Below are 12,318 nucleotides of genomic sequence, written 5' to 3' on the forward strand. Positions count from 1 at the left end.
AAGAAGGAGGATCTTGGAACTACAGACCAGTGGGGCTGCGGCACATGATTTATGAAGAGAGGTTGAGGGAACTGGGCTTATTTAGTCTGCAGAAGAGAAGAAAGAGGGGGAATTTGATCACAGCCTTTAACTACCTGAAGGGGGGTTCCAAGGAGGATAGAGCTAGGCTGTTCTCAGTGGTGGAAGATGGCAGAACAAGAAACAATGGTCTCAAATTGTAGTGGGGGAAGTCTAAGTTGGATATTAGGAAAAGCTTTTTCACTAGGAGGGCGGTGATGAACTGGCATAAGTTAATTAGGGAGGTGGTGGAATCTCCACCCTTTTAGATATTTAAGGCCCGGCTGGACAAAGCCCTGGCTCAGATGATTTAGTTGGGGTTGGTCCTGGCTTGAGCAGGGGGTTGGACTAGATGCCCTCATAAGGTCTCTTCCAAACCCAATCTTTTATGTTTGTATGATTTGGTCTTTTAAGTCTATTTCATAACAAAATACTGAACCAAAATATGGTCAAGCCATGGCCTGTACAAGTTATCAACAATTCCAGAGAGTTTGAATAAGCACACACAGATATCACTACAGAGCTGCTATGTCTCATTTTCCCTGTAAAACTTTTGATTCTGGCACCCTCTGTGGTATCATAAAGACAAAGGATCACTTAAACACCACGACAGAGCTCTACTGTTTGTCCACACCCCGGCTGATGCCCTTTCCCCATAGTGCAAGGGGGGCATGGGTGGAGTTAGAGGAAGAAAATGGAGGCATTCTTTCCCCAAACTGTATATGTTCATTGTTGGGGGCAGGGGAGCACAATTTAACCGCATATCTGCTCCCCGAACAGCTCATGTCACAGCTGTTCCTGGGCAGGCCCATCCCTTATCCTCAATCTCGCCGCCTGGAAAGCAGCGGCTCCTCCCTGCAGTGACTAGCTGTTGCTTCTGTCTGTCCCCACGGGAAGAAGCTCGCAGGTAGCCTAGCTTCTGAGGTCACTGGGCTGGCTCAGCACTGGCCAGCAGTTGTACAGGGAATGGGTCCGGCAGCACCGTGTGACAGAGTGCGGACAGGCCCTAAGTCAACAGGAAACCCACGTGTGGGAGTGGGGCGGCCCCTCTCCAAACTGCTGCAGGTTGCATTATTTCCATTCCTGGTTTCCAAGGATTCCTGGGCTGCAGACCCCTGCACATTAGCCACTATATGGCCCTGGTTTATTCCTCCGCCTCTCCGAGTCTCTATGCAAGACCTGAAGAAACACCGGAACAGATGTTCAGCCTAATGGGCCAGCAGTGAACCAGTGGCAGGCCAAGTCCTGCAAGCCTGGGGCAGATGTGGAATTTGCCCCCCATGTGTGGCCCTGTTGGTGTGGCTTAAAATGTGCCTCAAATCTTGAGGTGAAAGTATACCTGTGTGACGTTTCCCTCTGCGTTCTCGGCTGGTTTATAGCTGTGTCACCCTAGTTCCTCACTTCTGGATCCCAACCTCCACTTGCTTCTCTGTGTAAACCCCACTCCTGGGATAGTCCACACACAGCCTCCTGCAAGCAAGAGACCCGTAATTTAGTGAGTGAGTGCTTCCAGACAGCCACTCATGGGATTATGCAATAGGATAACCACAGCAATCACCCCAGTCGCAGATGCAAGCCTAGGAACTTCTGTCTTGCAATGTTCAGTGCTGTCGACTCAACAATGCATGCTCATGATTAATTCATTAATTCACTTAAAAAGTTTATATGCACCAGCTCTGTCACTTTAAATGAACTTTGTAATACACACTAAACCACATTCACTGCTTTTAATAGAACAAACAAACAAATTTATTAAGTACAGAAAGATTTTAAGTGTAACTCAGACATGCTCAGGGTGAAAAAAAGGAAACCACATTGTAAACTAAGCTTAACACTTTCAGTAACCCTACAAAGTCAGATAAATGCTCACCACAAGCTGGCTGACTCCTTTAGCCAGGCCCTCCCCCTGTGGTCTGTCCATCAGTTGCTTGATGTTGTTTTGTAGAAGGAAGTAGGAGAGCTCCAGATTGCAAAACATCTCATCTTTTAACAAAACAACGAGAGTGCTGTGGCACCTTAAAGACTAACACATTTATTTGGGCATAAGCTTTTGTGGGCAGAAACCCACTTCATCAGATGCATGAAGTAGAAACTTCAGTTAGATAGGTATATATACACATGCAAGGATGGGTGAGTTATATCACAGTGAGGAGGGCAAGTATTAACAAGGTAATTCAACCAGGGTGAATGAGTCCCGTTCACAGCAGTTGATGAGAAGGTGTGAATGCCAAAAGAGGGAACATTATTTTTTGTAGTGGGCTAGCCACTCTCAGTCTCTATTCAGACCTAGTCTGATAGTGTCAAGTTTGCATATGAGTTCCAGCTCTGCCGTTTCACGCTGGAGTTTGTTTCTGAAGTTTTTTTGTTGAAGTATGGCAACTTTCAAGTCTGTTACTGAGTGTCCAGGGAGATTGAAGTGCTCTCCTACTGGTTTTTTAATGTTACCATTCTTGATGTTTGATTTGTGTCCATTTGTTCATTTGCTTAGAGACAGTCTGGTTTGGCCAATGTACATGGCAGAGGGGCATTGCTGGCACATGATGGCACATATCACATTAGTAGATGTGCAGGTGAATGAGCTCCTGATGGTTTGGTTGATGTAGTTAGGACCTATGATGGTGTCACTTGAGTAGATATGCGGGCAGAGTTGGCAACGGGGTTTGTTGTAAGGATACGTTCCTGGGTTAGTGTTTCTGTTGTATGGTGTGCAGTTGCTGGTGAGAATTTGCTTCAGGTTGGGGGGGCTGTCTGTAAGTGAGGTCTGCTCTGCCTCCCAGGATTTGTGAGAGTGAGAAATCATCTTCCAGGATAGGTTGTAGATCCTTAATGATGTGTTGGAGAGATTTTAGCTGGGGGCTGTAGGTGATGGCAAGTGGCATTCTATTGTTTTCCTTTTAGGTCTGTCCTCTAGTAAGTGACTTCTGGGAACCCATTTGGCTCTGTCAATCTATTTCTTCACTTTCCTAGGTGGGTACTGTAGTTTTAAGAATGCTTGATAGAGATTCTGTAAGTGTTTGTCTCTGTCTAGGGGATTGGAGCAAATGCAGTTGTTGTGATCCTTCCATGCCCAGGGTAGCCACCTGAAAATGCCAAGGTCAGGGCAGGCTGCAAAAGAAGCAGATTCTCCCAGCACTGGTGGGTGGCACTAAAGCCAGACTTCCAAACCTTCCACAAACTGTGCTTCTGATTCCCCCAAACCGGTTATCAAGAAGCCAGTACACTACTACACAAAGCCCCCTTTATTGCATTTCAGCTCCAGGCTCCCAAATCAGCACTAGGTCCTATAAAGAGACATGTTATTTAAACTCTATGATCTTTACTAAAAAGGTTCCCTCTCACCCCAAAGGGTCAGCCACAGCACCAGATCAATATAAGTTTGGATCTTACCCAAAATACCACACTGACAGCCAATCCTGTAATGACTAAAATGAAAGGTTTATTATAAAAAGTAAGAAATAAACCATAAGAGAAATGTTAAAGGATCAAAGCAAATCAGATACATACAAATGATTGAAAGTCCCTATATATCAAGTTTCTGGGAGAATTGTGGAGTTGCAGGCTTGTATAGTTCCTCTGGCATACATCCAACACCTGGATGGGCCTAAGTCCTTCGATTCTCTTGCAAAATGAATAGATTAAATAGAACACATGAACACATGAACATAAACATCATCATCTTACTTAGCACATCATAGCGTTTCTAAGAGTGCCTGACATGGCATATCTGACATGAATTATTACGATTTTGACATACTGATGGTTAAACCATATACCAAATGCCACCCCCATCTAACCAGCATGACACCCCAACGCGAGACTGGTGTAGAAGAGAGTAATCAGAGCTCCTGAATACACCTCAAGGGCCCCCCTGATCCAGCCAGCGTGACAGTTGTATCTTAGGGCTTGGATATAGACAATGGATTCTGTGATGTGTCCTGGGTGGAAGCTGGAGGCATGTAGGTAAGTATAGAGGTCAGTGGGTTTTCCATATAACGTGGTATTTATGTGACCATCACTTATTCTCATTGTAGTGTCAAGGAAGTGGATTTCTTGTGTGAACTGGTCCAGACTAAGGTTAAAAATTGTTGAAATCTAGGTGGAATTCTTTGAGGGAATCTTTACCGTGGGTCCAGATGATGAAAATGTCACGGGGAGCGCACACATCTATATTGGAATGCATATGAGCAATCACTCAAAGATAGAACTGTGTAACACTGTTGCAAAAAAAACAAACAAACAAACAAAAAAAAGGCAAACATCATTCTGGGTTGTATTAGCAGGAGTATTGTAAGCGAGACACAAGAAATAATTGTGCTCTACTCTGCGCTGATTAGGCCTCAGATGGAGTATTGTGTCCAGTTCTGGGTGCCACATTGCGGGGAAGATGTGGACAAATTGGAGAAAGTCCAGAGAAGAGCAACAAAAATGATTAAAGATCTAGAAAACATGACCTATGAGGGAAGATTGAAAAAATCGGGTTTGTTTAATCTGGAGAAGGCTGAGCGGGGACATGATAAAAGTTTTCAAGTACATACAAGGTTGTTACAAGGAGAAGGAAGGTAAATTGTTCTCATTAACCTCCAAGGCTAAGATAAGAAGCAATGGGATTAAATTGCAGCAAGGACGGTTTAGCTGGACATTAGGAAACACTTCCTGTCGGGGAAGTTAAGCATTGAAATAAATTGCCAAGAGAACTTGTAGAATTTCTGTCACTGGAGATGTTTAAGAGCAGGTTAGACAAACACTTGTCAGGGGTGGTCTAGAAAATACTTAATCCTGCCACGAGTGCAAGTGACTGAACTAGATGACCTCTCAAGGTCCCTTCCAGTCAGACAATTCTATGACTCTCTGATAAGAACTAGGGGTCACCCAATGCAATTAACATGCATCAGGATTAATGTAAGGCAGCACTTCTTCACACAACACACAGTCAACCTGTGGAACTCATTTCCCGGGGATGCTGTGAAGGCCAAAAGTCTAAGTGGATTCAAAAAAGAATTAAACAAGTTGGTGGAGGACAGGTCCATCAGTGGCTATTAGCCAAGATGATCAGGGATGCAACTCTATGGTCTGGGTATCCTTAGCCTCTGACTGCCAGAATCTGAGACAGGATGACAAGAGATGGATCACTCGATAATTGCCCTGTCCTGTTCATTCCCTTTAGGCATCTGGCACTGGTCACTGTCAGAAGAGAGGACACTGGGCTAGATGGACCATCTGTCTCACCCAGTATGGCCGTTCTAATGTAACATGTACGATACTTGTCAGAGGCCTCAAAACTAGTCAGTGTCACAGCTAAAATTCCCTGTTTCCAGGACTATGAAGCATGTCCTACACCAAAACACTGCAGGACTGTGAAGTTATGCTTCTGCTACTTCCGGTATGGAGAAAAATCAAAATGTCATACCAAGAAAGTCTGGCTTATGTAGAGTCTTCCTGAGGCCTTTTCTACACTTGCTGTGGCATGTAAGACACATGTAGCTACACACCGCAATGAAAAGCAGGTGTGTATCTACATATGGCAGTGAAAGGCTCCGGAGGTAGGGAGGCAACAGGCCACTAAATGGTAGACAGGGGATCTGCTTGGTGTGTAGAGAGCTATGTAGGGTGTATACCTTAAAGTTCTGGCATGCCTGTACTCTACTCACCTAAGCAGCGCCTCCACGTCTGCACTGCTTCTTATACCTGTGCTATCTGGGCATGCAGGACCTGCACTCTATCTGCTACCATAAAGATAGACATACCTTCATTTCCTGAAGCAAAGAGAATTTTCTACAGTGAGAAATCTCTTCCCATCTTTGAACTTTAAGACTGTGATCAAGTCACCTTTAACCTTCTCTTAAACTAAATATCTGGAGCTTCCTTTGTCTCTGGCTATCAGCCACATTTCCCAGATCTGAAATAATTCATGTAGTTTTTTCCCCAAACCCTTTCAATTTCTCAACAAGATTTTTGAAGTGTGGACACTGGCCCCAATAACAGTGTCCAGTAATGATCTCCCAAATGGAAACCTCCCAATTTTAGTTCGGCAGTCCTTGGCTTATACACTGAAGAATGGCATTTGCTCTCTTCACGACCATAGGGACCTCATGTACAGTTGGTTACATATCATGACCTCAAATTCCTTTTTGAGTCAGTGGTTTCAAAAACATCGTCCCGCACCCTGAAAGTGAAATCAATAAGGTTTAATGTTCTAGGTTTTCTATAAATATACTGGTTAGATACAAAGCATAAAATTAACCCAATATATCACACTAACTAGAGTAAAACTTTGCCCCTTGGCAATGAAACAGTGCACCCCCAGACATTCAAGGATAACTCATTGTTTCCGTCACTCTTATCTATGTGCAGCTGCAAGCATACAGTATCTCTATTTTGTCTTATTATGTGCTGTGCTGTGCAGAAACTGAGACCTCTATAAGGTTACAGAGTAGTCCTATTCATCTCTGCCAACTGGAAGATGTCATGCTACAGGGGTCAGAATAGCCAAGCAAGCAACTGAAGCTATGCTAGGCCTGTAGGACAGTGGTCAAGCAACTCAAATTGTATTGAGCCTCCAACAGTGTATACCAAGGTGACCACCTCTCACGGAGGGGGTTCTGCCGGCACCAACCTCCCTCTGAAAGGAGAGGCCAGTTCAAGAATCTCCAATGATCTATCTGTCTTCTAGGTTCTTGCTTTGCTGCCATCAGCATGCCTGAAACAGTGGCAGCATCAGGGTTTGTCTACACAGTGAGCAATAACCCCATGGCAGCAAGTCTCCGAGCCTGGGTCAACAGCAGGACACAGACCCTAGACTTCAGAAAAGCAGACTTTGACTCCCTCAGGGAGTTGATGGGCAGGATCCCATGGGAGGCTAAGATAAGGGGGGAAAAGGGTCCAGGAGAGCTGGCTGTAATTTAAAGAAATCTTACTGAGCGTGCAGGAACAAACCATCCTGTTATGCAGAAAGAATAGCAAACATGGCAGGCAAAGAGTTTGGCTTAGCAGAGAAATCTTCAATGAGTTTAAGCTCAAAAAGAAAGCTTACAAGTGGAAGCTTGGATACATGACTAGGGAGGAGTATAAAATACTGCTTGCGCATGCAGGAGTGAAATCAAAAAAGCCAAAGCACAACTGGAGCTGCAGCTAGTAAGGGACGTGAAGGGTAACAAGAAGGGTTTCTATGGGTATGTTAGCAAAAAGAAGATGATCAGGGAAACTGTGGCCCTCTTACTGAATGGCGGAGGCAACCTAGTGACAGATGATGTGGAAAAAGCTGAAGTGCTCGATGGTTTTTTTGGCTCTGTCTTTACAGAGAAGGTCAACTCCCAGACCACTGCACTGGGCAGCACAGAATGGGGAGGAGGTGAGTAGCCCTCAACAGTGGAAGAAGAGGTTCAGGACTATTTACAAAGGCTGGACATGCACAAATCCATGGGGCCGGATGCAGTGCATCTGAGGGTGCTGAGGGAGTTGGCTGATGTGACTGCAGAGCCACTGAAAAACTGTGGTGATTGGGGGGGTTCCAGATGGTTGGAAAAAGGCTAATATAGTGCCCATCTTCAAAAAAGGAAGAAGCATGATCCGGGGAGCTACAGACCAGTCTGTCTCAAATCAGTCCCTTAAAAAGTCATGGAGCAGGTCCTCATGAAATTCATTTTGAACACTTGGAGGAGAGGAAGGTGATCAGGAACAGTCAGCATGCATTCACCAGGGTCAAATCATGCCTGGCCAACCTCAGGCAGATGCAGAATTTGCCCCCCCATGCGTGGCCCCATTGGTGTGGCTGGAGCTGTCCCCCAAATCTAGAAGTCAAACTATGACCGTGGGGAGGGCCTCCATTCCTAACCACAAAATAAGTGGTAGCAGCTACAATTGTGAAGTGTTGCTGCTTATGTTCCATCCTAGAGCTCACGGCATGGCTGCAATGGGTGAACAGGTCTCTCTAGGATGAGGTTTGGGGGATTCTTCTGGATAAAAGAAGCCATATGTATGTAAGATGCAATTATAAATCTCTTTACCAAACCAACTTCTGTTCATATTCAAGCTCAAGCAAAGCCCTAAACACACAGGGTGACGTTGTGCACATTGTGCACGCACTGTTACAGCTGCTTAATTCAGGCACGTCAATCCCCTGGTGCAGATGTCTTTTGGGGAGGATTTGCACCCTTTTTAGTGGACATGTGCAACATGGCCCACAGTTGTATGCGCTCTGTTGAGGCTTTGGCCCACACTTTTTCATGTAGATGTAGAGATTAACAGCCACACAGGAGGAAAGACATGCGTTAATCTACAATCATCTCTTGCTGTGACTCCCTAGGCTCCAAAGCTAATGTACCGTTATAATGATCCAAGTCTCTGAACTCCCATCAGGGGAGTAAAGTCACCAAGGTGTTACTAGAAGGTATAAATGCTCTCCCCCAGCTGATCCTGGCCGAGTGGAGAGTCATGCAGTTTGTGGATGACTGCAGTATTTGCAGAACGTGAAGAAGACACAGAGTTCAGGTGAGTTGGGGTAGTTTGTATTCAATTAATAAAGGATTTTTCTAAAATGGAAATTTTTCAAGCAAATGGAAAGATTAGGGCCAAATCTGCTCTCAGACATACTGGTGTAAAACCAGAATGATTCCAGATTTACTCCCATATAAATTATAGCAGAATGAGGTTGGTCATTTAGAAGTGAACTATTTAATCCCATCAAAAACAAATCTGTTCCAAGAAACCGTTGAGTATTCAAAAAATCAGGGGTGTTAGAGTTACACACACAGCCTTCGTTCTCTCCCTTTGTGCAGATGCATTGTGAGAGGCTCTTTGTGCTGTAGCTGTTTTATCGTGAGAGATTTTGGTGTGGGGGAATATATGTTGGGGGTATCATACTGCCACTAGAGAAACTTTCTGTGGCTGGGACTATTCTGTGCTTGGGACTATTCAACAATCTCATCAGTGATTTGGAAACAAATCTAAGATCTGTGTTGACAATCTTTGGTGATAACCCAGAGATTGGCAGAATGGCAAATAATGATTAGGACAGGGCAGCCCTACAGAATGATCTCAATTGTTTGTACAACTGGGCTAACTTGAAAAATGTGCAGCTGATTACAGCTAAAGGCAAGCCCATACATCTAGGACTCTAGGATGTAGAGTGATTAGAAGGTGAGAATGTGTTATCAGTGGCAATTACTTCTTGTAATGAGATAACCATTCCAAGTCCTGATTCAGACCCAGTTTGATTGCGTCAATCATATGCAAACTTGATCACCTCCTAATCAATGGTTGTGAATAGGCCTCTAGTACTCTAACTAAATCACCTTTGCTTTCATCCACCTTCTCCTTTTTTTGTTACTTTCCTTGGATATGTATATATCTATGCCTCCTATGTGATTTCTATTCCTTACCTCTGACAAAGTGGGTTACAGCCCACGAAAGCTTATGCCTGCAGAAACCAAATTTGCTAGCCTTTAAAGTGCTACAGAACTCTCATTTTTTAAAAAATATTTAGTTTATCCAAGAGAAGGCAAAAGGTGATTTGATCACAGTCTTTAAGCCCAAAGATGGGAAGTGATTTCTGACTTTAGAAAGTTCTTTAATGTGGCAGACAAAGGCAGAATGAGATCCAAAGGGTGGGAGCTGAGACCAGAAAAATTCAGACCAGAAACAAGGCACACGTTCCTAGAACAAGGAGAACTAACTCTTGCAACAACGTGTCTAGGGATGTAGCTGGATCGGCATCACTTGAAGTCTTTAAATGAAGACTAGATCCTTTGCTCAGAGATGGGTTGTAGCACCAAGTTATCGGATTAAGGCAGTAATCACTTGATGAAATTCTGTAGCCTGTGGTATTCAGAAGACTTCATTAGATGATCATAATGGTCCCTTCTTGCCTTAACATCTATGAATCTATAATTATTTGATCCCAATATTTTCCCAGTTAAAGAAATAATTAAAATATTTTCTTAAATCTTAGCTAAATCTGGGTTCTAGAATCTTATAATATTTTCTCCTCATTACTCCTGGAACTGAGGGTCCGTCTACAGACCCTGTACCCCCAACTAGCACATGTATAAATAGCAGTGTAGATGGTGAGGTGCTGCTGAGGTGAGTAAAGTACAGGCATGCCAGAACTTTAAGGTGTACACCCTACATAGACCTCGGCACACACAGGCAGATGCCATTTCTACCATTTAGTGTTTTCCTGCCTCTCTACTGCCAGAACCTTTCCCCATTGGAGCAAAAAGCTCCAGTCTGAGTGGCTATGAGCAATACTTTAATGTTTCCAACACTGCTGTGATTAGCTGGTTCTCAGGGAGGGGTCCTTGCCTTTTCGAACACTCAGCTTCTTAGGCCCAAATGTGTCGAGATTCAGAGAATACTACCAATCCCATCTCTTTTCCTGCCTTCTCTCCAGTGTAACCATTACCAATTTTTGAAAGGATAGTCTTGAAGAAAAAGGCTCAATCCATACCCTACTGACATCAAAGGAATTATTTCCACAGACTTCCACAGCTTTGCATCAGATTCATCCCTGACATAAGCAAGGCTCCTGATGGACTCAACGGCAGATGCTGCATCCCCTTCTTCCAGAGCTGACCGGCCCCTACTATGTATCTAATTTACAGGATTTGTTCATTCCATGAGTTGTGTTTTATTGAAAGGAAAGACATAGCTGTAAAACTTCCAAAAGATGCCACTACAAGACAACCTGTCAGGTTACAACAGCGGAGGCTCTGATCCGTCACTTTTCTTCCTGAGCGGCATCCCGGGGCTGGAAGCCATGCACCTCTGGATCTCCATCCCCTTCTGCTCAGTTTTCGCTGTGGCCCTTCTAGGAAACTGCACCATCTTGTACGTTATCAAGACAGAGCCCTCCCTCCACAAGCCCATGTACTATTTCCTTGCCATGCTGGCTGTCATCGACCTGGTCGTTTCCGCAACCACCATACCGAAATCACTGAGCATCTTTTGGTTGAATTCCAGGGAGATCAACTTTACTGCCTGCCTTGTGCAGATGTTTTTCATTCATACGTTCTTAAGCATGGAGACTGCTGTGCTGCTTGCCATGGCTTTTGACAGGTACGTGGCCATCTGCAACCCCCTGAGATACACCACCATCCTGACAAACTCAATGATAGCAAAGATTGGACTGGTGGCTTTTGCCCGGAGTTTTCTCCTTGTGGTCCCTCTGCCCTTCCTCCTCAGGAGGATGCCCTTCTGCCAGTCCCACGTCATCTCCCATTGCTTCTGCGAGCACATGGCAGTGGTGACGCTGGCCTGTGCCGACACCAGGTTCAATAATATCTATGGGATCTTCGTAACTCTCTTCATCGTGGGGCTAGATCTGACATTCATCACCGTGTCATATGTCAAGATACTAAGGACTGTCTTCAGTCTGGCCTCCAAGGAACAGCAGCTGAAGGCTTTTGGCACTTGTATTTCCCACCTTTGTGCCATCTTAATTTTTTACACCCCAGTGGTTCTCTTTGCAATTATTTACAGGTTTGGTCACCAAGTTGCCCCTCACATACACATCCTGCTGGCCAATTTCTACCTCCTCTTTCCTCCCATGATGAACCCCATCGTGTACGGGGTGGAAACAAAAGAGATTCGCTACAGAGTACATCTTCTGTTCCAAGGGAAAAGCTTCTAGGCTGAACACTATATCAAATCTAGTACCAGGAAAACCACCAGTAAGTTCCAATCCCCTTAAATATAACAGCAAAGTGAGTGCAGATGTTCTTTTCTGCAGCATCTTGCATCATAGATAGTTTTGTAGCTTTCCACATAATATGCAGTGAACGTCTGTGCATGCTGAATTGAGAACTCCCTCTCCTTTGTACGGGGTACAGCATACAGTCCTTGGGCTCTCCCTGAACTGTGCTGGCCAACATGGAAGTTGTACTTGGCTGTGGTCCTGCCTCATTTGTCCATCACTAGCAAGAGGGCTAGACTTGCTCACTCCTAGCATATAGGGAGATGAAGTGATTTGCCTAATATCATCCAGCAGTCCAGTGACTGACCTAGGAACTCATCCCAGGTCTCTGGCATCCCAGTCCAGTGCTCTATCCACTGAGCTCTGCTGCCTACATTACCATGAGATTATTTCCATTTTAATTAGATGATTTCATGGCTTGCAATATGTGTGACATGGTGTTCCTGTAGTAACTAGTTCCCTACCCCATTCTCTGTCCATCCCACTGAACTTCAATACCATTCAGCACCTGATTTTTGGCAGAAATAGGGCCCAGCCCAATTCTTACAAAGCCAGTGACCTGAAGAAGTACT

The 12,318-nt window shown here is 44.6% G+C and overlaps 1 protein-coding gene across 1 annotated transcript; it reads left to right on the forward strand.

Moving 5' to 3' along the window:
- The first annotated feature begins 10,720 nt into the window (after positions 1–10,720).
- Positions 10,721–11,683, forward strand: LOC137152439 (olfactory receptor 52K1-like). The gene has a single exon (XM_067547022.1). It carries the CDS (start codon positions 10,721–10,723, stop codon positions 11,681–11,683), a length of 963 nt encoding a protein of 320 aa, XP_067403123.1.
- Positions 11,684–12,318: the final 635 nt, after the last annotated feature.

This window comes from Emydura macquarii, unplaced genomic scaffold (assembly GCF_026122565.2).
Source record: "Emydura macquarii macquarii isolate MOO-44397 ecotype Brisbane River unplaced genomic scaffold, CSIRO-AGI_Emac_v2 contig_1226, whole genome shotgun sequence".
NCBI lineage: Eukaryota > Metazoa > Chordata > Testudines > Chelidae > Emydura > Emydura macquarii.